Source organism: Phalacrocorax carbo, chromosome 12 (assembly GCF_963921805.1).
Source record: "Phalacrocorax carbo chromosome 12, bPhaCar2.1, whole genome shotgun sequence".
NCBI lineage: Eukaryota > Metazoa > Chordata > Aves > Suliformes > Phalacrocoracidae > Phalacrocorax > Phalacrocorax carbo.
In genome coordinates, this window is record NC_087524.1 from 6,929,998 (window position 1) to 6,955,008 (window position 25,011).

At 38.3% G+C, this 25,011-nt stretch overlaps 1 protein-coding gene across 1 annotated transcript in view; it reads right to left on the bottom strand.

Moving 5' to 3' along the window:
- Positions 1-23,447, bottom strand: part of LOC104046829 (gamma-aminobutyric acid receptor subunit pi-like) — a 40,109-nt gene extending 16,662 nt beyond the window's left edge. Inside the window, exons 1-6 of the mRNA XM_064464499.1 lie at positions 23,382-23,447; positions 16,749-16,852; positions 8,445-8,512; positions 6,038-6,255; positions 5,306-5,388; positions 749-886 (exon numbers count right to left, since the gene is read on the bottom strand). Coding sequence (XP_064320569.1) covers positions 749-886; positions 5,306-5,388; positions 6,038-6,255; positions 8,445-8,512; positions 16,749-16,852; positions 23,382-23,437 — 667 coding nt within the window. The 5' untranslated portion in view covers positions 23,438-23,447. The remainder of the gene's footprint in view (positions 1-748; positions 887-5,305; positions 5,389-6,037; positions 6,256-8,444; positions 8,513-16,748; positions 16,853-23,381) is intronic.
- Positions 23,448-25,011: the final 1,564 nt, after the last annotated feature.

Below are 25,011 nucleotides of genomic sequence, written 5' to 3' on the forward strand. Positions count from 1 at the left end.
GCAGGTTTGGCACATCTTGAACTCTCTGAAAGCCCTTTTAAAATCTCTGGAGAATAAATAGGAGTAGACACTTTCATGAGGTAAAGTCCTGCAGTTAGAGGAAACTTTCTACAGCCATTTCCTAAGATCAGCAGGAGAGCAGGTCTGTGGAGATGCTTCTGACCCTTCCCTGGGCAGAGGAACCTCAGGTTGGGCAATCTGTGCTCTGCTGCCCACCAGGCTGGACAGTGGCTGCTGTGGATAAAGAGCAACTCCGGCAAGCACTAGTCATGAAACCCAGCTTCTTGCAGTTGTAAAAGCACCCAGCACATTCATGGAAAATTCCATGGCTGAATAGAGGCTTTTGACTGGCCTAATAACACTGGAGTGGCTATTTCCAGGAAGGCTGGGAACTGTTCTGGGCTGGGTACCCAGCATCCCTGGTCTCTCTCACATTTAAATGCTCAGCTTACAGGCTCTTCTTCCTTCACAAGAGCTCTCCCCAACATTACATGGAAGAAGCAGTACATCTTGTCCTTGAGATAATGCATAGCCTCCAAGAAAACCCTCAAAAACTCTCAGCCTTTACATTAGCTGGGTCTCTGCTGGTAATACCTGGAAAAGTATGTATGGTTTCAAGAATGTAATCTAGCAGAAAACAAAAACTTTCATCCTAAGAGAAAGCAACGTGTGCAGTTCCCTAATGCTGCTCTGTTTCCAGAGCCATATTCCAAACTGTACCTAGAGAGTGTTAGAAGAGTGTTTTTACCTGTCTCATACACTGCTTCGGACACTGAGGTAAAGTGGTCTTCCACTGTGTATTGTGCCAGTCGGAGCGTGTCCAAACCTCGAACTGAATCATTTCCTCTAGTCCAGTAAAACATGACATCATTGATGTTATAACCCCCTGTAGCAATACACAAGCCAATGCAAGTGTTTATTTTACACAATAATTAATTTGTGTTGAGCACACTTTGGTTCAGCTGTTTCTGATTTATGTGTCTGAAAGTACAATTAGACATAAACAATGCCTTTTTTGGCAGAACATAATGCCTGTTTGCAACAAAACTCCCAATAACGTGGTAAGCCTTATAATTTAAAGGCTGACTTTTTCAGAGGTGGTCTTTTTATCTTTTATTTTAGTATAGATGACAAACTAATAGAAGAGATTAGTTCCACATGGTATTCTAAAGGCAAAATCTGCTAAGCTTTAAAGAAATATAGTTTTTATGAATTACAGCACTGCCAACATTTGGACTAAACATTGAGCGTGCCCTTCATTGCAGCCCAGGCTGCTGTTTCTTGATGCAGTGCATTTGGTGCTCATTCCCATAGAAACGGAGGGGTGAGGAGAGCAGCAGGGCTGCTGCGCGCTGGCACTGTGCCCGAGCTGGGCTTGGGTCGTCACTCGGGACGACATTTTGGCTTAGGAGCTTGGATGCTTCCCAAGGACACCAGCTTCGATGCTGGTGTTTCTGCAGGCTCAACAGTGTGGCATGCTTCAGGGGCCCCGGGAGACTTCCTCTTAACCTTCAAGTAGTAATTCGGAGCCAAGACAGGACATGAATCATCTATCAGAAGGCGACTGTGTTTTGCACACGCTTGTCAATACGCAGCACAATCATAGCTAAAATACCTCTGTAGCTTTTTCCCATTATATTAAAAGGGAGGCAATTTTCAGACTAGTGTATATGATTAATTCAAGATTATGTTAATGTAATTTACATGTTAACAGGGAGCATTTGAACATCTTTTCCCTTAGCATACTTAGATCAATCATTCTTGTATTTGACAGACTTATATTGTGCAAGTTAATAGCTAGGCTTAGGGGGCAGAAACATGAACTGATTATTATTTTTAGACTCCAGTCAATTGTAAGTAAATTACAGTGAGACAATAACGCAATACATTGCACAAGGGTATATGCTGCAAAAAGAACAAAGCTCTAGAATAACAGAAAAAAGATGCATTAAAATAAAGAGAGCATTTTAATATTTTTAAATTAATGGCTTGTTTTCTTGCAATGACAAAAAAGAACTGATTTCCTACAGCCATTTAATGTAGGCAAAAGTTCAGAAATTTCATTTCAAGGAAACAGTATGTTGGTCACCAATTAAAATGACAATTTCACACACAAGTCCTTTCCCTGACCATTCTTTAAGCATAAATTGCGTTTGCACCATCACTGGCAGTTTTCTGAAAAGGTATCATGACCAGGGATCTCTGCTCACACTAGCACATTTGTAGCAGTTAAAGTCAAAACACTGCTGTGTCAAAAGACTAAGCCAAAAGCATGCACGTCCAAGATAAGTTCCCGCTTCTCTAAAACCACATGCTGGGAAATTCCCCAGGAGATTAAAAATAAAAGTAACATTTCCTATAAACAAATGATTTCATTGTCTTCAGTCAAAACAAAGAGGTTTGTAAAAGCAGTTCTTATGCATGACCCCAGGTGTGGATTCATTTTACTTTCCTTCAGTATAAACGAACTGCAGATATTTCAATGAAGTCCCAAGAACTAGAGAGTACCACGATAAATAAGAATTGGTTTTTTTAAGAAGATATTCAGTCTTCCAAGTGGTGTGAGATGGGAGAAATTCTCAATGCCCAGATGGGTGATAACAAGCATATTTCTAAATGGAGGTTGTTTCGCCTTAATAGAACCATTTTCATCAGCTGAACAATTAGTAGGTTTTGGTGATCTTTCCTATGAAAATTCTTTGAAAATACTAATTCAAAAATTCTATGTGTGAAGCATTTTCATGGGGACAGTCTTATCAATAGCCAGTAGAGTTAAATAGCACAGTGCTCCCTCCGTGCAAAGTTGTTCTTTATTCAGTGGATTAATATTTTACTAATTATAAAATGTTCAAAAAGTTTATAGAGACAAAATTCATAAGCCATGTTACTTGGCTTTTAAAAGTAATCTCTATTCTCTTTACATGACACTGAGTTTTCATTCTAACTAATTCCTCAAGCCCAAAATGTCTCATTCCTGTACTTTGTTGATACAGTATTAGCAGTTAATGTCAACAGGGTTAACTACAGGAATAGTACATTTGGGATTAAACATTCATAATATCTAATACAAATGAGTTTCTTTACTTTTCTGTTGCTAATTTTAATTTCCCCTGATTCTCAAGCACAAGTTAAGTGCCTTCACATGGCTCTTCACTGAATAAATGTTAAAGGACAAGTTCAAAAAGGATATAAGAGTTCAGAGATGGGCCCAAACATGAATATGTATTTGGACTGAAGGCTTGGGGGGGGGGGGAAGGGGTGAAGAAGAGGGAAATCGCCCTCAGCCCAGTGTGAATGAATGGTGGTATGAACCCCCCGGCAGCACGAACCAAGACAGGAGCCTTCCAAGTCCCCAGATGTCACATCTACCATATCAGCTGAGACTCGGAGTGGCAACTCTGTCTCCCAACACATGCCTGTACTGCCTTCTAAAATGTTGCAATAACAGGGGAAAAAACAATAGACATTTTGGCGGAAATGTCTTTTGCTGTGTAGAAAGTATAAATCAACTGATGTTATTAACTAATAGCAGAATAGCATGTTGTAAAGGCCACTAGGGATACTTTACTGTGTAAAGCCATTACTTGATAATATTGATTGATTACATTAGCAATCACTTAATAAGCAGCCTAATACTTTTTCCAGATCACATACTTGCCATATATTTTACATCTTATTTATACACCTTGGTATTTGTGTGGATCTATATGCATGCTTGCATTCACAATTCTTAATTCCAGGTAGTGGTATTTGCAAGCATTATTCTAGGATGATGTCATTATTGATCTATACACTGTCATAGCTTGTCTCATGAGGGCGCAAACACCATTTCCATCATACCCAAAAAATTGTATTACAGTGCGCTGAAGAAAAAGGGCCACAGTTAAGGGCACATTCTTTCCTTTTGCATTTACTGCTTGTAGCTTTTTTCTTTAAAACTGAATACCAATGTCATGGAAACATTTGTGATGACGTGATGTTTTCCCCTTGGACAGGACACACTTGTGTGTTGTTGAAAAACAGATGGAATCATTCTGAAAAATGCTTATTTTTAATTACATAGGGAATTTTCCTTGTTTTAATCCTGTCAAAAAGATCTAAGTACTTGTTGGACATACATGTCATTCTGGAACTAGAGAAAATATTAAATGACTCATTAACCAATGCCTTTGATGTAAAACCATATGCGTTGACTTACCAATATGTTTTTCCAAAGGAAAATAAAAGATATATCCACATTCTAAATCAAATCACTATTTACTAAACAGATCTTATAAAACTGATAATTTTGGAGGGAATCCTGTGTCAGAAGTGTTTTGGGGTTGATTTCCTTTGTGGTTCTGTCTAAAATGAAACTTTGCAGCAATCTTCTAATTTGTCATTACCAACAGGAGATAAGGAACACACACATGACCTGAATGGTAAAGAATAAAACTTGACAAGTACTGAAAAACCTTCCAAAAGATTTTGAATAGGTATTGACATATTTGAACATATGTTTTCATCTTAGAGGACTGGGTATCCTTTTACATTATCCCATGTGAAAATATTTTTAGAGAGTCTTATTGTATGAATAATAGCAAAAAGCTATCAACATGCACATTTGGCTATTTGCAAAGCAACGGTGTCTACAAACGATTAGCATATTTTAATGAAAATTATGAGGACATCAATAAAATGAGAACCTATAAAGGTTTATTTAGTCTTGGTCCATCAGTTGATTACTTTATTTCCGAGGGCACTGGCACAGAGACAGTTAAAGAAGTCATTGAAAGTTCTGTATATCTCAGAACAGTGTCTAAGCAAATACTCTTTTTTCCAGTATGAAGACAGTAAATTAAGTAAATATGAACTCTGTGCCTTACAAATAAGCCTTATTCTAATTTCTTTCTTTCCTAAAGGAATTGTGCCTCAGGGAGAAAAAAATACAGACTATCTGAAAGACAAAAACAGATAAAATATCATCTTGGCTGTGCTGTAAAATGTCTGCTCGCAGAACTCCCCCTGAAGACTGACAGAATAACTGCAGGATGCGCTGCAAAACCAGGCCTATGATAATCCCCTGAGATTTTGCTTAATCATTAATAGCATGGCAGCTTTTTGGTACTGCCATGCTGTTTTCAGTGATACCTTGTGCATTTGTCTTTGTATGCAGATACTATTGTAATTCAACAGGGAGTGGTCACATACCATCCCTTGGCTTCTTCGAGAATTCCAGCCTCTTTGACAATAATATCTAGCAGCCCTTGAAAAAAAAATTCAGATTTTTTTCTAATTGTATAAAAATATGCATTAAGCATCTTACAGCTTTCCAGTTGCAAAGTACACGTCTGCTTATCCATTGGATATTTGGTCAGATCCATGCTGCATGCAACCGTCGTCGTGATCCTTGAGAAGTGGGGGGGGGGGGGGGGGGGGGGGGAAGAGTATTGTTGATTATTAATGGGATAAATTTGTTCATCAGTAAAAATAAAAATAAGCCATATATCCTTCTTGAACTAATATTTGCAGGCAAATATCTATTGCAAGGAAGAAAAAACAACTAGTGTTTACTGGTATCTAATGGGGAAAAGTAATAGCATCCAAAACAGGAAACCACTCCAGAATAGCTGAGTTTAGTGGCAGTCTAAAAAGGCCACCCCTTGTTGATGTTTTGCAATATATTTTAGTTTTGCTATATTTATCAAAACCTATTATAAAGCATAATCCACAATAAATAATGCAAATCAATAATAACCGCTTGCTTTCCTCTGTGATGACTTCATTGCAAAACAACAGGAATGGCAAAATGCGAATCCTGCATTTGGCCTACATGAAAGCAAAAGGGTCTGTTTAGGGAAGAAAATGAGTCTTACTTTTAAATTTAGGAATTTAATCATATTTGTCAATAATATTACATATTCATAAAACTACAAGAACATGCAAATTCTACTTTTGCAAATAGATCAGTTTCTTAAGCATAAAATTATGCTAACGTGGAAAGATTAAAAAGTAAGTAGAAGCCAAATATAAAGGCTGATATGCAAGATATACATACCGTAGAGCATACAAGACTGTTCCATTCGGGTATATTCTTATCAGACGATTGTCAACCGTGATATCGTGAAGAAAAGACTTTTTTGAATCAACTATGAAGGTATCTGGTACCCAAAGCATTTCCACAAGCCGACCATCTAAGCTTAAACTCTTATTGCCATCAAAACAAAGTCTCTCATCAGTCCACCGCTGCCTTAGAAATATGGTAGCAGTGTAGTCCTGAAAGAGAAAAAACAAAGTTGTTATACGGAGCAGGCCTGTATTCTATTCTGTTTTAGAAACGTATGTAGAAACAGCTGTTGGGCACAAATAGCGTGTGACTCTCCATATCCCATTCTTAAATGCTGGCACGCCGATAGCAGTTGTACTGGCTCTTGTACTGCCAAATTTTCCAGCATTTGATGCGAGGTTGACATCATTAAGAAATATTATCTTGAATAGATTTTGTTACAGTCATCGGAATTTTACAGTAAAAGCTGATGGACTAAGTCTTGGACTATAAATCAGCCGAAGTCAGAGTTTTTTAAGGAGATAATCTGGCTCTGTAAATCTTTAATCATAGAATCATAGAATCATTAAGGTTGGAAAAGACCCTTAAGATCATGGAGTCCAACCGCTAACCTAGCACTGCCAAGTCCACCACTAGACCATATCCTCAAGCCCTACATCTGCCCTTCTTTTAAATACCTCCAGGGATGGAGACTCCACCACCTCCCTGGGCAGCCTGTTCCAATGCCTGACAACCCTTTTGGTGAAGAAGTTTTTCCTAATATCCAACCTAAACTTCCCCTGGCGCAGCTTGAGGCCATTTCCTCTCATCCTATTGATTATTACTAGGGAGAAGAGACCAACACTCACCTTGCTACAGCCTCCTTTCAGGTAGTTGTAGAGAGCGATAAGGTCTCCCCTCAGCCTCCTCTTCTCCAGGCTAAACAGCCCCAGTTCCCTCAGCCGCTCCTCATAAGACCTGTTCTCTAGACCCTTCACCAGCTTTGTTGCCCTTCTCTGGACACACTCCAGCACCTCAGTGTCCTTCTTGTACTGAGGGGCCCAAACCTGAACACAATATTCAAGGTGTAGCCTCACCAGGGCCGAGCACAGGGGCCCCATCCCTGCCCGGCTCCTGCTGGCCACCCCAGTGCTGACACAAGCCCGGGGGCTGGTGGCCTCCTTGGCCACCCGGGCACTGCTGGCTCATGCCCAGCCGGCTGTCAGCCAGCACCCCCAGGGCCTTCTCCGCCGGGCAGCTCTCCAGCCACTCCGCCCCAGGCCTGGGGCACTGCCTGGGGTTGGTGTGACCCAAATGCAGGACTTGGCACTTGGCCTTGTTGAAAAATGTTAGAATTATTTATGTGTTTGCAATCGCCATTTTGTTCACATAAACTCTTAAATAGTGCATTTTTAAGAAAACTAAAAACAGTTGTATAAATTTAGATACACAGAAAGATGAAAGAAGTTAGTGAAATAGGAAGGGAATCATCATCTTTTAGCAGAAATTATCCTTTCATTACCACAAGGAAAACAGCAGTGCCAAATTCATCAAGACCTTCACCTTCAATTCATATATGCCTTGTAGTCTTACATTAAAATCACACTATTCCTTAGCACCTTTTTAATCAACTTCTGATTTTATGGTGTGTTTTAATCAGTATGATAAGTTCATCTTAAGTTCTAACCTTACTTCACCCTTTCTCAATAATAAGTAATACTTACTAAGTACAGAGGGATTCTAATATTCAACCTCTGTGGAAACCTGAGTGATAAAATGATGAGGTACTTACATATATATATGCTTTTTCATATATATATATTTATATGTGTACATGCTTTTATATATATATACACACAATTTTTTTTTTATATTGAATATCTGGTTAATGAATTTTGCCTTTTATTTCTATGTACCAATGGAAGATCTTTAATTAGAAAAGTATATTCCATTTCATAGTTTGTTCAAAAATAAATGATACAAATGTAAACACAGCTGGAATAATTTAATGTGTGACAGTAACAGGAAAAGAGACAAACAATATGAGTTCAGCTGTGTCTAATGACAAGGAACAGGAATAGCTTCAAAGTCACATTAATACATCTTGAATTTTCTGAAATGAGTAAAGATTTAGACATTTCATCTGGAAAATAAATACCGCTCTACAAGCCTTTCATTAAGATTAATACTCAGTAGCAAATCTCTGTTTGTGTCTGAGAGAGGTGTGATTTGCACCTGCATATCTATACTTTATTGTAGTGCTATAACCACTACCTGTAGTGAAAAAACAAAATTCCATCTCCTAACAGACATTGACTGCGCAAGGAGAAAAGCCCCAAAGTCACATTGCCAGCACCTGTAAACACAAGACATTGGCTTATCAACATGCAAAACAAAATATTTGCAAAGGCTACAGTACCATATTTATTTCTGATATTGTATCAATGCTTGCAATATCCAGACTCATTCCAACTGACACAGGACCATCTGCAAAAAAGAGAAGGTCAGAATCTAGCACATAGTTCTTTAATACTCCATGTTCAGGAGAACCGGCTACAAAATATTCCACAATATGATCTAGTTTTTTTCCTAGATCGAGTAGCTTTTTTAAAAGGAGATATTCCTCAAACTTAGATTATGAACAAATTTTAACAATTTCATAACCAAAGTATAATACTTGTAGACTAACAGTATCTTAGTTTTAATAAACATGCTTTATTTCCTAAATATTTCCAGGTTCATATGATATCTGTCCCCTAGAAAGAAAAAAAAAAGGGCTGGGGAAAAATATTGCACAACAAGGTGCAGAAGGTACAATCCCCATGGTACATCACACCCTCCTGCTCCGAGATGCAGAGCAGTGGAAGGAATTCTTCCAGTTGTAACATCTGGTCCATCAGATGTTAGTGAGCTAAGGAGCCGCACCTGGCAACATCGCATGGTTAACATCCAGATGGGAGAGCTGAATGACTTTATTTACTGCCTACTTGAGAATATATTATCTATATTGTATCACTGCATTCTAATGTCTTGCTTTTGTCCGTTAGCAGTTAACTTCTGATTTAAATACTTGCATTTATAAAGGAAAACTTGTCATTTTATTCTCCTTTTAATATTAATATCAGTTGAAGGTTTATTCAGTGTGATTAAATACCTTACCTAAATAGTTGTCATTGTAGTATTAGTATACTCAGACTCTTGCTTCTTTGTGAATGTGCATTTTACAGTGTCAGAAGGAAGATCACCAGCCATGTGTTTTATAATGCAGAATTTGTGCAGAACTTTCATGACCTTACTCCTGGTTGAATATGTGCAGAATACAGAGTACATATACAAGGAAATTCATGTGAAATAAGTGCATCTTTCCAAGTAACTGAGAAGCAGAGAATGTAGTAGTGAGAAATGCAGAAATACTTTAGGCAAGATCTACGTAGCTGATGGTGCAGGTATATCGCAGGCACACTACAGAAACCCGCTCTTGGCCCCTTGCAATGCATTATGTACATAGCTCTTATATGCCCCCAAATGGCATCTAGATGCCATCTAGGTGAGTCTAACTCTACCCCACTGAGTAACACTCAAGAAAAAAATGTGTCATTCTAAGTGTATAAGTGTATTAGTATTTTTTTTTCCAAAATAATTTCATTTTTAATGCATTTGTTAAAGTTGTTAGATGTTGGGCACTCCTGAAAGAGTCTATAAATGTTTTGTTTTAGACTGAGTTGAAAGTTCAAATATAAAGCTCCAGCTTAAAGCAGGACTGCAGGCTTGCAACATCCCAAGAGTAATCTGTGTGTTCATTATATAAATTGTACATAGAGATTAGAAGAAATTGTTCACCTATTGGAAGACAACTTTGGAGGTTAATTTTGGAACAAAGTTATTTGACTGAAAAGTTCTCAGACCACTGACAGTTTGTTCTTCTGTCTCTTTCCATTCTTTTGGGGTTTTGATACTCCAAGAATACATTTATGTTTGTCCTCCAGTGTTAAAAACCTGACCCTCTAGGAAACTCAGCTCAACTTTCTAGGGTGCCACAGGGTCAATTGATACTTATGCTTACCATGGTACTAGATTCATTATTACAGGTACAATATTGTCAGCCTCAAAAGAAATGTCACACCCTCAAAAATAATTAAGTTTAAAAATAAGTATTATTCATAACCCATTTTCTGATTTTTTTTTTAAAGCCTTGCTACAGATTCCTGTGTATGACTGTAACAGAGCATATTATTGCTAACTGTCGCACAAGAATTTGTGGGGAACCTCATCTTGCAAGGCATAATGCTTGATGACAGACCACCCTAAGGAGATGACAATGCAGTGTTCAGCTGGCTATGTGGGAAATGTGGCTGCGAATAATCACTCTTTCCTATTATATCGTATTTTATTGGTTGGAACTACACTTGATCCTTGGCTAGTTAAGGTGATACAGATGAGGGGAAATGTTCGTTAGCAGCATTTCAGTATCATCAGGGTTGTTGTTACACGTCTGAGAGGAAAAGCTGACTTTCCAGAAAAATTACTGAAATTAAATTAGGTTTAATTTTTCTGGAATCACAGAGACAGGACTTTGTACATCGCTTCATTCTTTCTTTCCTGTTGCAGTATTTCAAAATATTAGCGAGTAACACAACAGAATTGTAGTGTTGGGCAACTCCCAACCACCAAAAGACTTCTAGCTTAGATTAAGAGGTACTTCAAGCTCAAACTGATTGTCCTAGCACAGACCTGCCTTGTGGTGCAAGTGCTAAGGAGTGGTAGCGTAGTCAAGACAAAGTCATCCTGCTCTGCTAGACCTGACAGTCTTCACAACCCAAGTGCTCACGCGGTGCAGCCAGCCTGTCGAGCCAAGCACATGTGAAAACTCAGCAGAAAATTACATCCCCTCAGATACAGACACATGCCAGGGAAGAGGTCTGGAGGGAAAACAAATAAACCAACCCTACAATTATGGAAGGGGTCTTTATTAACACAGTACAAGCTGCTGAGAACAGCTTTGCTTTAACAGTTAATAAATTCAGAGCAATATTAATAGTGAAATCCTATTTTTTTTTTCATTTGTGAGGCTAAATACAATTTATGGTACCTTACTAAATAAGCAAAGTATTAATAACAGAATGAGTCTTCCCATAATTATCCACCAGGGTTTCCCCTGAACTTCCTCTGAACGGTCTCCTGCTGACAGTGTCCGAAACAGGGCAGTGTACCAGATGAGGCAGTCAGTTCCTACGTGTCCATATGTTTGGCAGGAATTGAACGTATAATGACAACTTCAGAAGAAATACACCGATCTTCAGAAGAAAACTAAAGTCGGTCTGTCCTGCATTAGTAAAGCGCCTCCTCAAAACATGGCAAAGAAACACCAAGGGGCGTGCCTTGTTACAACAACGGGGGCACAATCTAATTAACATACATTAACTTTTACTGAAATGTACAAGGACTGTTGCTTAATGTACTTTACAGATATGCACAGTAATCCCTATAGAAAAAGCAGCCAGGAGAGTGGCAGACAGCATACCTAAAAATTAAGTTTGAATCACTGCAACGATCACGGTCTGTTAACTTTGTATTAACAAAGTAAACCACAACTGTATAACGTATGTATTCGTAAATCTGAATACCTACTAATAAAATCAGTTGCCAGCATCATAGAGAGCCCCTGCTGAGCTGTTAGTACTAGCTCATTTTCATTTAGTTTAAGAAAACGTAAACCAATTCTGACATTCAGAATGGAGAAAAAAATGAAACTACTTTATCATCTGTATGCTGAAATGCACAGTTTTGCACCAAGTCTTTGATTTATGAAATCACAATTTTAAAGATTCAGGAGGGATCCAAGAGATGCTTTGTTCCAGTCTACAACTGACCATACATATTCTGGGCTTTTTGCTTTTCCCTGGAGGATTAGATATTGGCTAGCTGGCACTTACAGTAGGCTTTAGATGATGATTATTTGGTATTTTTTTCATGTAGCCTGTGAGCTTACCTCACTAAATCAAAGGGTATTAGACACAGCTAACATTCTGATATCTCCTGGTCTCTTCTGGGGGTTAACTGTAAATTTCTAAGGACTAAAATGCCTTCATCTAATTAAACTCATAGAATTTAATATAAACAGCATTTAAGAAAAAAAAATATGATGATTGGTCTTACATAGAAGGTTAGACTCAAGATTTAATTTGCTTTCTTGAATTTGAACCCTAAGACCATGAAACATATTACTCATTAGAAAGGTAAGGAAAATATTCTAAACCACCCTTAAGATTAACTGATTTAAGCATGACACTTTTCTATACCACTTGAAAGCAGCTTCCATATTCAAATATACTTAGCTGTGACCTTTTCCTAGTCTCTCTCTTTTTAATTAGAACACTTAAATTATCACCTAATCACAGAACAAAATCTATTTGTATAAAATTATTTACAAGATTTTATGCATCCCTTAACAACTCTATGAACCTGATCCAAGGCTCACTGAAGTCAGCAGGAACTGTTCATTAATTCAGAGAGGTTTGGCACGGCCCCTCAAGTTATAAAATTGGTCTACACAGTTTCAGCAGAGAACCTGATGTTGAAATCAGCTTGTATTGCTGAGATAAAGTGTCAGGGTTATGTAGCACATTTAAGGGGAATGACTGTGCAATTTTAAATACTTTATAATCAGCTTTTCTAAAGACAACTTTCACATCTATCTAAAAGTCTAGGATCGATATTACTACATTAAAGGCTACTATCTAGTAACACTAGAATACGAATATTTCCTATTCCAGTACAAAGAATGGCTAAAACCATTCTAGACTCAGTAATCTTTTAATTCACTAGTGGAACTTCCAATTAAGACTTGCTCGATGAACCAGCTCAAGGAGGGACATTAAAATGTTATAGTTAAGGAAGGAGAACATTCTTAATATTAACATTCAGATGAGGGCAGAGCCAAGTAACCAGTCCACTGGGATTCCTCTGTATGAAACACTGTAGAGTACCCCCATAACTTGGTAACTGGTTTGTGCCATCCACCACAGAAGAATATTAAATGCTCAGTCAATTTTACTTGTCTGCAAGCCTTTGACATACTAAGACTGGCTTCAACTAATCTAACTTTAGGCACCTAATTTAGGTGCCTAGAGATGGGAATGACAGTCTGTACTGGGCATAAACGTCAGCGTTTGGGTAGCGAGGGCCTGGAGGGGCGACCTGTGGGGGAGAAGGTGGCTAAAGTGAGGTGAGAGTAACCCAGGCTTAAAATCTAGAAGTTTGTTAGTTCCAATCCATGCAGAGAAAGAAAACTGTTTGTTATGCACAGTCATTGGATTCAAATGAAAAAAATACCTTCATAATCCCCTCGATAATGACACTAGCTGGGCTGTATCCACTTCGGTAACGTCTCGTCATCTGCCAGTCCCAGCCCACAGGCCAAACAAGCAAACAGGCAAATGGAGAGTTTATTAAACTAAGAACTTCTGAGCTGCCATAAAATTTTCGCCTGGCTTTAGGGAAAAGGAACCTTCAGTTTACAGTCATTTGTTTTGTTTCTTTTTGTTTTTTGTTTTCTTTTCAGGATTAAAAAATACATTTTGCTAAACATTAAGAAGATCAGTGTCACTGATTTTGTAAGAGTGTGATTGTACCTTGGCAGTAAGCATCACTTCAAAAATCCCCATTTCCTGCCTGAAGAAAAATTTCCAGGACAAATAATTTTGAAATTACTTTTAATTATATTTTAATTATATTATTCTAAAATTCAACCTAACCTCTGACCCTCTCACACTTGATAGAAGTCACATTTCAGTTGCTTCATAACAACTAGGTAACATTAAGCTCAAAGCACTGTAGATGCCAACAAATAATATTATCAAGTTTTAAGACAAATTTCTTCATGCATATTTATGAATGAATATCTAACTGACCACACAGACAGAAATACACACACTTTCACAAAAGGAATCTTGGCCAAAAGAAAAAAAAAGTCAACTGTCTTAAAGCTGCTGACTTTAGGATATTATTATTTTCTGATATTTCTGCACATCAACATACTAGGTCCCCATTTTATGCAAATCCTTTCTTGCACTTCAGACAGAAAATATACACCTCTGGGTTAACATACATATACATCCTTTTCTGTTCATGTTTCTAGAAATACAAGTTTCTTTCTCAGAGTAAATCTGTACTGATAGGCTGACACAATCAGAACTGCGCAGGCTTTTATAGTAGCTGATGATCTCCACCAGTACCAGAACACCCTGGTTTGTTTTTATCATGCACTTGTTCATCATCCTACCCAAGTCTAACCAGCACTTTGATCTTATGATATATTTTTGATTGATCAGTCTCTTACTATAAACATGCAAATATCATACTAAATAAATTAAGGATTGGGGGGGGGGGGGGGGGGGGGAGTAAAAAAAAAAAGGGAGATTAAAAAAATAAAGTCACAGAAGAGGTAAAAATTACTAGATTGATACTTTGGCTTCATCGACTATTTAGCAGGTGTCCTGTAGCCATTGATATAATACTGAGTAAAGTCAGTTATACTGAAATCTTTCTCACAAAGACAGATACAAGGTATTCCAGCTGCAGGCAGATAACATCCACAGAAATAAGGAAAATACTACATGGAACAAAGCTAAGATAGCTGTGGTCACAGATCAGTATAATCCACTGATTTGTTCAACTAAGGGTTTGGGTGGTTTATTAACTCTGCTTCTGAGAAAATAAATAGCTTCTCCTGGACCTGAACCTCACCCAGGCTGCAGCCCACCTTGCCAGTAACCGAGAGGGGTCAGGGCTGGGCAGGTACCACCCCGAGTATACATGCCTCCATCACATGGAAAATGACCCCAAAGGATCTTTGAAAAAGCAACAGGTCCAAAAATAGGGATGAAGGCTGCCTGGGTCATCCTAACCTAAACTATTTCTACAAAAAAAAAAAAAAAAGTCATTTCTTACAGAACCACCAACCCTGCATTTAGAAATGGCATCAATAAAAGGTATTTTTCAGAGTCTTATCCCATTCCTTCAGCAGTAGGGCTAATACAGATCCATAACAGATTTCTGAGACACAGTGTTCACATGCCTGAGCTGTGACAACCATATGCAGCAATGCTGGCACTGTCTGGAAGTGCTAGACTGGCTCTGCATATGACACAGGCCTGATCTGTGCTTGAGCTCCACTGGGATTTCCACATAAACACAGAAAGTCCTTAGCATCCCTTGGAACAAAATCCCCTGGCAGAAGAAGAGCTATAGCTTTGCTGCATTACAACAGCTGAGAAAAAAATTGGCTTACATTAGCAAAGGGAGATTTGTAACTCTAAAGTGTTTTATTGTTGGTCTTAACTACTGTCATAGGACTTTGCAATGAAATTCTGTTTGCTGTCTACCAAAGCACATCCATCATGGCAGTGCCAACGTATCTCTAGTACTAGCATGAGGCAATGAATGAAATATATTAATGGCCACTGAACATAGAGTTACTTTCCGTTATGCATCATCTCAAGTGAGAAAGGGTTGATTTATTAGCATTACTTTTATTTTGCTGAAAGTCTTCAACCATGTAAATACTTCATAGCAGTTATATCATCAGCTGAGACAATTACAATAAAACCAAACAGATGACATAGTCCTCACTTTCTCCTAAACCTAAAATACAGATTTTATTTTAATATTTTTATGAAATGGATGCAGAAATTGCACAATGTAGACTGCCCTTATTGAACAGGTGGATAGTCTCACCAGGTATTTGGATGGAAAGAGGTAACAGTATTGTCTGAGGAACTCTTCAGTCAACCATTTTTAAGCAGGATTTAAAGGCATATAAAAGTCTTCATTTGAAACCTCTGACATATCTGAATATCTAAGTTAGGAACTATTACCTAGCATTGACTCTGTAAGTTTATTTTCTGACAGACACATGGTGCTGAGCATCTTTTCAATATGCAAAATACTTTCTTCTTCACAGCTCTGCAGTAACTCCAGGCAGAGATCTTCACCCCACCTCGTAACTCCTTGGTATTTCTGATACATGCAGTAGCCTGATTCAAGCAAGGAACATGTTTGTCACTGAGATTCCAGGTGCCTAACGGTGACTGCACTGCAGGGCAGTAAAATCAGCCTTGGTGCAGTAGACTGTGAGGGTCTTCCAACCTGGTGACCGTGGCCTATTCACACAGGGAACTGACACTTTTGATTCATTTTTCCCTCACAGTTCTGCAGTGAACCACCAGTTCAGTGACCTTTGAGACCCAAGGCAAGAAGCATTTATTAAATAATTCTCTTGCAATCTTATAGTAGATGCATGCAATACTTGGTACGGTAACAAGATATGCCTGTGCTTTTATGAACAGTTTGATACATAAAGCTTTCTTATCTTTAATAAAAAAAGGTTATAGCTATTATTTAGGAAATTAGGGGACATTACGCTTTTAAATAGGTATGGTGTTACAGCTTATTTCACTGAGGGCACACGAACACTTATAGCCAAGTTTCTAACAGAGTCTGGAACTTTTGCTTGTAAGTGCCTGCAACATAAGAGTTTCACCTTGGGCCATAAAAGCTATTACCCTGTATCTCATTTCATAGTATATCACGTATAATCAGATCAGTCACTGTCAAACACTGGAGAAAAAAAAAAGTACAGCAAAAAAAACATTTGCTCTCATTGCAGAGTCTCAGACACTGCCTTATGTTATGGCTCAGTCATTAAAACAGCTTTTCTACTTACTGTCAAAAAATGGACGTAAATACTTGTTGTATCCTTTTATTATTTTTTGTATAGTCGGAGGTAGAATTTCACCTTTTCCTTCAGCTTCAGAAATTTGCATTGACCTACAAGGAACAAATAAAAGTGAGAATCTTTTAAAAGTCATTACTATAGCAGAGGTCACATTCTAGAAAAATACTGTATTCGTTTCAAGGCTACTGACTGTTACTGCCTATCAGATAACATATCATGAAACATTTGTATGTTTGTATTTCACCACTGTAGAAAAATAGTGTTCCAGAAAATATCAGATTTTATAACCTCTATTAGTCTCTCATTAAAGAAAGAAAAAACACTTTTATACTTTAAAGTCTATAACTTCTTAACACTTCACCTGAGAAAACAGTCCAGTCTTCTTTAATACCTTCTCTGTAAATAGGACACTATTGTTATAACCTAAGTACATGGGAGGGGTGTTGATTGTTTGTTTCAACATTTAAAATTAAGGGGTTTTTACATAACAAAATATATTCAGTTTAGCTCCTGGAGAGAGACAGAAGTGAGTCTCAGAGATTAGTGCATAAAAAAAAAAGCTCTTTAAAGCCTACTTTTACAACCCAGTTTTTAAACAGGTTATGGAAATAACCCTGTTAGGCAAATTTAGCGAAGGACAGCGAGAATGCAAACCGCTGCTTTGTTCAGAAACAGCTAGAAGTATGATCCATAGAAATCAAATATAAATAACCTATTATAAACTCCATTTTTACCCTGGGCCCGCGCAACAACCTTACCCTAAGATTTACTGGGAGGATAAGCAAAGGGACTAGGAAAGACGCATACCCAAACTGCAACTCTTTACTCAGACCACACCAGGATTCATTTTTATGTATTCTCCCCTTCATCTGTTATGTGTCTTGATGGTTAGCAACTGAGGGGGGGACACCTGGAGCCACTAAGGGCTGTTACGCTGTAAGTAGCAGTCCCATAGCAAAAGATCTCATAGCTTTGCTCTTTATTTCTGCCTAACCCCTAAGGTGAGCACCCCCAGAGTGCAAGCAGGGTATGCTCACCCTTCACAGATTTAGGCTATGCTCTGCATAAATTAAAATACAAGTGGTACTGACTGCTCATTGCTAACACTAAGAGAAAAGTGGGGATATAACTTTGATTATGAAGGTGAGAAGCAAATAACTGATTGACTCAAGTAAGCTCAGCTGGCTGCTGTCATGGTTTAGCCCCAGTCAGCAACCAAGCACCACACAGCTGCTCGCTCACTCCCCCCTGGTGGGACAGGGGAGAGAATCGGAAGAGTAAAAGTGAGGTAACTTATGGTTTGAGATAAAGACAGTTTAATAGGTAAAGCAGAAACTGCGCACAGAAGCAAAGCAAAACAAGGAATTCATTCTCTCCTTCCCACAGGCAGGCAGGCTCTCAGCCATCTCTGGGAAAGCAGGGCTCCATCACACATAACAGTTACTTGAGAAGACAACCACCATCACTCCAAACATACCCCCCCCCCCCCTTCCTTCTTCTTCCCCAGCTTTATATACCGAGCTTGATGTCATACGGTGTGGAATATCCTGTTGGTCAGTTGGGGTCAGCTGTCCCGCTGTGTCCCCTCCCAGCTTCTCGTGCACCCGGCAGAGCACGGGGAGCTGAAAAAGTCCTTGACCAGTGTAAGCGCTACTTGGCAACAACTAAAACATCTCCACATTATCACCACTGTTTCCAGCAAAAATCCAAAACATAGTCCCATACTAGCTACTGCAAAGAAATTTAACTCTATCCCAGCTGAAACCAGGACAGCTGCAGGCAATCAGTCTGCTGATGGAGAGCAGCCACCTATATATTCACCAGGAGAGGTGTTTAATGCTTTTGTGCATGAAAGGTGACTGGTTGCGAAGAGTAACTGGCTCTACCTTTTAATTCTCCCCCTAACAGGTACTGTAGCTGTGGTGGTTAGTGCTGGGGAGAAGGGTGTAAGTACAAGCTTATGGCTAAGGGGATACCAGTGTTTTGTGGTCTTTCCTAGACCTGATAAATCCCTGCTGAATTTCTTCTTCCCAACTTCTCCTAGGCCTGCTCATGGAAACTCTGCTTTTTCTTCCTAATGATATTTCTGTGCCTTTTATAGCTTTCCAAAGCTCATTCCTTCAATTTTAATTTTACTATGTTTTTGAGAGACCTTGAGCTGTTCTGTCAGGAAACTGTGGTTTTCATCCACTAGGAATAATCCAGTAACTTAAATTGGCATAATGTAAACGCTAAAACGATCTCACTGACTGCATGTGGCCAAATTACACTGTGCTTTTAGATATGGTATCCACTGTCTTGAAGTACTGCTATTGCTGTGTGATTTTTCTGTTCACCAGACTCTATTCCCACATAAATAGCTGGTTTTCATTAGCAGTCTTGTAACCTATATAGCTTAGATATTTGAATAATCATATTTATTCCCCTTTTGTTCCTGTTTTTTATTTCTTTACTGCTGGAGAACTATGTTATTGTTTTATTTAATGCTAAGCATGGTCTTGAGTAATGTCAGCATTGGAATTAAGAATGTTTCTCCTGTAAGTTGTGTCCTTCAGAAACAAGTATGGTCATGTCGAATTGAAATATGAGTGTAAATAGAAAGGCCAGTTTTATGTTGCACAAAAGTGTTGGAATTAGAAATGTACTTGAATTTAATTTATTTCTAACATACTGTACTTGCACTAGATATTTCTGCTTTTGTAATTCACATATGATTTTAGCTAACTGTTCGGTGAGCTGCATGAGTTTAATTTCACAGCTTTACTGGATTGTTCCTGAATAACTTTCAGATATTGTGAAATAGTAAAGGAAAACTTGTCCATTTGTAAGGCTATAATATTGTTGTCCTGATCAGTAGGCAATTGCAGAATGGTCTGGTGTGTTATCATTAACAGCTATTTCCTGAAATATGTCTTAAATGTTTAGCATTATGGTATGGAAGTTCTTCCTTTAAATCACCTGTGGTACCCTTTGAGGTAATTGTTGATTTTCCTTACATGATGTGTGGCCTCCTAGCTTTGATCTCTAACTTTTATAGTTAAGTAAGAACTTGGTGGCATGGGAAGGCTGTTAATAAATGGGGCACGGTCCCTTGTGTGCCACTTTGCCATGCCATCTTTGAGAATTCCTATCATAGTAAAACAGTATGTGAGGGGAACCTGATGCCTCCTAAATGTGAGTGTGTGGTGTTACCACCCTAGTAACTTTGGGGATACTCAGTAGCAGATTGTCAGTGGTGAAAGGCGAGGAACCTACAGATGTTCTGTGCCTTAAGTGGTTTTGCTTGCCTACGTTTTAAGGGAGGACGGCCTGTTTCCTTTGAAGTGCTTCTCAATTCGTGTGCCCTGTTCTTCACTAAGCAAGGGTGAGCTCACAGCTGCACACATTCCTGTATCCTGGCATATATCCTTATGCAGGGATCACAAAGGATAAAAGTAAAAGCTGTGACTCATTCCTCTTACACATGTACATCTCTTCATCAATGCATCTAAGCCTCTTTTACCCAGTATTTGTGTTGTTATATTTAACTAACTACATATGGTTTAGTTCCTCCATTTTCTTAATATATTTGAAATACATGGGCATGCATCTAAGTACAGAATTGCCTTGAAAAAGCTGTTCCAGCCACAGAGGGGAGAACAGGCTTTTATAGAAGAAAAACTGAATATATATTTGACAGCTGGGAATATTTATCTGTTCTAGGCTGTCAATGTCATACACGTGTTAAACTCTTCAGGTTCAATGACCCATGTTTGCTTTTTTAAAAAATGAATTATAATTATTTCATTTCCTTAGTTATTCTTATGGCTCAAAACATTGGTATTTTTAGAAGCTAGGCTGAACTTGGAATGTACAGCAACTGCTTGTTATTTAAGATACTTCCAAGTTAGTGTCTTAACAGAATTGGGTAACTGGAGGGGGGAAAAGGGAACATCTGCCCTAAGGAGTAATATATATCACCTCTTAAAACAAAAGTACAGTCTAGACACACGTATAGGAATATTTTTCCTGGCTATTTTTTGTCAGAAGTCTTGCGTTACGAAAGAGGCAGAAATACCTGAGAACCAAGAGAAGGGGCAAACAAAATGCCAAACACTGTCTGAGGAAGCTTTTGAAACGCTGCCCCTCAGGACAAGCTAGGGGGGGAAAAAGCTTTATTTTTAGGCAACGCACTGACAGGCAAAGGGCTTCCAGATACAAACAGAGGTGTTACTACTTGTTTCATACCTGACCTGCTCAAGGATACAGGCTTTTGTACGGTCTTTGTAGATAAAATGCACCAGAACCACCTACATCATCACTGATTAATTCTCTGCTTCAAAACAGCCACTACTGTTATAGGTTTTTAGTTAATGGGTGAAGTTGAAACAGTAGCATTATGTTACTACTTACCAGATACAGGAACAAACACTTAAATAATGTTAAGTGCTCTTAAATTCAGGGGTGGGAGGGGGGAGAAAAACAACCCACAGAATTTTTGGGATCTCTTCCTATAAACGCAGGCTGGCATTCTTTAATTTGCAAATACCCTTCCTGATATAAATGGGAGCCTTTCTTGGAAGCGAATAGCATATATTTACTTAAGATGGTTCCTGATAATTTTTTGAAGTGTAAGTTCTATTGATTACTCTGATAAATTTGGCTCAGTTTTTTCCTTTTCTAATTTTTTAATAAAAGATGTTTCTGGGAAAGTGACTATCCAGGCAACCTGCTGGATAGAAATTTTAGTCTGCACGTTCGTAGAGGTGTGGTTGTAATGTAATTTAACACCAAGTACTAAAAGTGAAGAAATGTCATTGGGAAGGGGAAACTAGGAAGGAGGATTCTAATGGTGCCACACCAGGCTATTAGCACATGTGTTGTGACAGGTCATGTCCTCGTGTATGATGGGGAAGACAAGGCTCTGGCTGCCTCTGAACTTTTAAAAAACACCAACACCATTATTGATTGCCAAGTACTCAGCAGAGGAAACTCTCATTACACATTAGCCAGAGCTTATACAAGTGGGATATCTAAGGGGCCATTTGGGGATTAATCCTGGCCCTTGCTTCAGTGCAGCTCAGGCTCTTGGATATTGCAGAGAAATATTTTTCTGTTTCAGAGCTAAGCAGGATAGTTTTTGTTTTAAATGGCACTTTCACCAAACCTTCCTGATTTGTGCACTGGGAAAGGCATTTGTGTCCCTAAGCATCATCTTGGCTGTGAGCTGGCCGAGGGGCAGAGCTGCTTCTCAGCCTGTGTTTGGATCTGGGTACAACATGACCGGGTCAGCTCAATGGTGTGCACTTGTGTCCAAGGTAAACAAGTGCTGTGCATGCACATAACTCCCATGGGTACTGTACAGGAATTAATTGTCTGTGCTTCTGGGCACTCTTAGCCATGTGAAGCTGTAAGAGAGGATTCACAAAGTCTGCCTGATAATAATGAAGGCCATTATACACCACAGGCTGAACTTCTCAGGGAATTTTGCTTCCTTGTTACTTAAATGCTTCTGAAATTTTGTGGGTCTCTTAGGAGTGTTTTATTACTGCAAAGCCATGAATCATCCCGTGACTAGAACGTGGCAAGTCATAGCTGACGAGGAAGGAAGGTGGAACTAGAGCAAGTGTATGTTCTGGGCAAAGATCTCTTTATAGCACTGGAGAATGTAGGGGAGATGGATGTGTTTAAACTCCCTTTCAAGGGACTGTTCCATCTGTCCTCAGAACCAGCCTGAGGCTTTATCTAGATATTAGTTTGCACACCCACTTGAACTAAAGCTCAGGCAGAATCTTATCTTGAGGAATTTTCTGGGAGACCAAATAGGTTAGGCAATTCTACACAGAGAATTGGCTAACAGACTTTAAATACTTCAGTTAAAGGTGGCAGTGATAATGTTTAACATGTCCACGCTTGCATTTTCTTACTAAATTACTTAAAAATATAGTCCCTCTATAAAAACGAGGAAAAAAATATTCTTAAGTGCTCCATTTCTATCTTAAGTATTTTTGTCATGGCAACTGCACTGGTAACAGGGTTACTTGTACAGAGAGGGGATCAGTTTCACCTTCCCGCTTAACACAAATCAGCTTTCCTAAGGACTTCATCATTTGCTCAACAGAGAACAAGAAGGCAATGTCTTAACCAGGTAATGCTTCTTAAGACATTCTCATTTAGTAACAAATGCACAAAGATGATTTTACTACCTCAACCTTACAGTGCACCTAGGTGAACTCTGTGCTTCTGTCCTTGGGCAAGGTGCTATGCTCCAGGCAGGGACCATGTGCCTTTCTAAATTTGCTAAGCATCTGATAGATATTCACACTCTCTTTGCAGTGATCCTTCGTTTGAAGGATCATTTGCTTAAGTTAAATTTCTTTCTTCCCCCGTCAGTCTTCTCAGTGAAAAAAAATCCATAACACAACCAAGGCAGCTGAGATGATTCATGAAGGAGTTCAGTTCTATATTTCTGTTATTAATATCCAGGCTCTTTAATCTTGTAAGAGGCAAGATTCAACTGTCAAGTAGATTCTGGCTTTGTTACCTGGTCAGATATATTTCTAATTAAAAGAAAATTGATTATAAACCTACTGGTATTACTATACATTAAAGAAATCATAATTTTTAGCAAATATTTCTTACCTACACAGCATCAGTAGAAAAAGGGCTCTGAGACTGCAGCATCTAAGATTGTACATTCTCAGGTGTGGTTTCAAAAGTTCTTGTAGCTCCTTAAAAAAAGAGTGGAGGTGATGTTTGGCAACACATTTACATTTCAAGTACACAAATTTCACAAGGTTATTAACACTAAAGATATTGTATCTTGAATAGCTGCCTCGATAAAAGTAGTATTAAATACCTAAAGCAATAAAAAACTCAACTTCAAAAAAGACCATTATCATCAATATCATCAATAATATAAATTATCAAAAGAATTTCAGTATACTACAGTTCTTTCATTTTTCCATCTGTCCTTTAAATAACAGGAAAATTGTTTTGAAAAATAATGCAATCATGTGCAGGAGAGTCATAAACACTGGGTTTTGTCTCTGCTATTCATGCCTGTAAATGAGTACTTCTCTGGCATATCAGTGCATTCCTCTGGAAAATACATAACCCTGTCTTAGAACAGAGCTGTTTAAGAGCAACATCTCTGGTGCATGGGTTGTAACAATACCTATGATGCATATCTTTGGTAAGCTTTTTGTTAATGAGGAAAATTGAAATGATATGTTTCTACCTCTAGCTCCTAAAAAAGAGCCTTTGACTGTATATAATCATGTATAACCATCCATATTCATCAATGTTTGGCTGAGGCAAGATGTTTTCTTCTGAATGGGATTTCTTTGCTTTCGTCAGTATGAGTCACATCCATAATGGTTATTTTAAGTAATCTGGCAGCTCTGTAATCCACGTCTGGATGAAAAGAGTATCAATCAATAGTTTAATGTAGTCATGCAACAGTTCTGAAATCCATGGGCTGTGCAAACTCTCACTATATTTCATCGAAGCAACAAAATGTTATTTGTAAGACTTGCTTCAAAAATTCAAAGAGAACCCAATGTGACAGGAACATTACCTACACAGAATCTGCAAGACAACTCTTAAATGTTAATAAATACAAATATCTGTAAGTTTTAGGAAGAGACAATCAATACTGGTTTCAACGTCCTGATTCCAGAAGGAATTTTACAGGAGTATATTGCACTTTGATTTTACAATAAATTCCTAACAGTAAAGAATTTGAAGCTTCACAACTTGAAGCTTTGTCTCACCACCTGTTAGTGATGAATGCAAAATGCTAGCATACTTTTAGCCCAAAATTTTTCTCTCAGCCTATAGTTCTAGTAAAAACACTAGTGGTGTTAATTAAATTAATGCAGCGTGAATGGTATCTGACTTGTATGTAACAGTGGTGAAGTGACAAAATAAATTGTTACTGTCTCCAAAGAAAAATGAAAGCTATTTCAATGGCTTTTTAAACAAGAAAAAATTCTCAGCATCTTGGATACTTTAAGAGTACACCAGCCTGGTAAATATTAATGTCAAAATAAATCATACACTCCTACTGACTTCCACAGAAAATCATGCATGAGACATTAAGAGAGCCTGTAATGGGAGGATACAGCACAAATGAGCAGATGGTGTTGTCAGAACATTGCTCTCTAAATGCTGATTCTGTAACATTCCTGGTGAATATTGTGGGATCTCTTTGCATATCTCATTTTGGGTTTGGATGGATGCTTTCCACATTCACTGCCTTTATCTACAG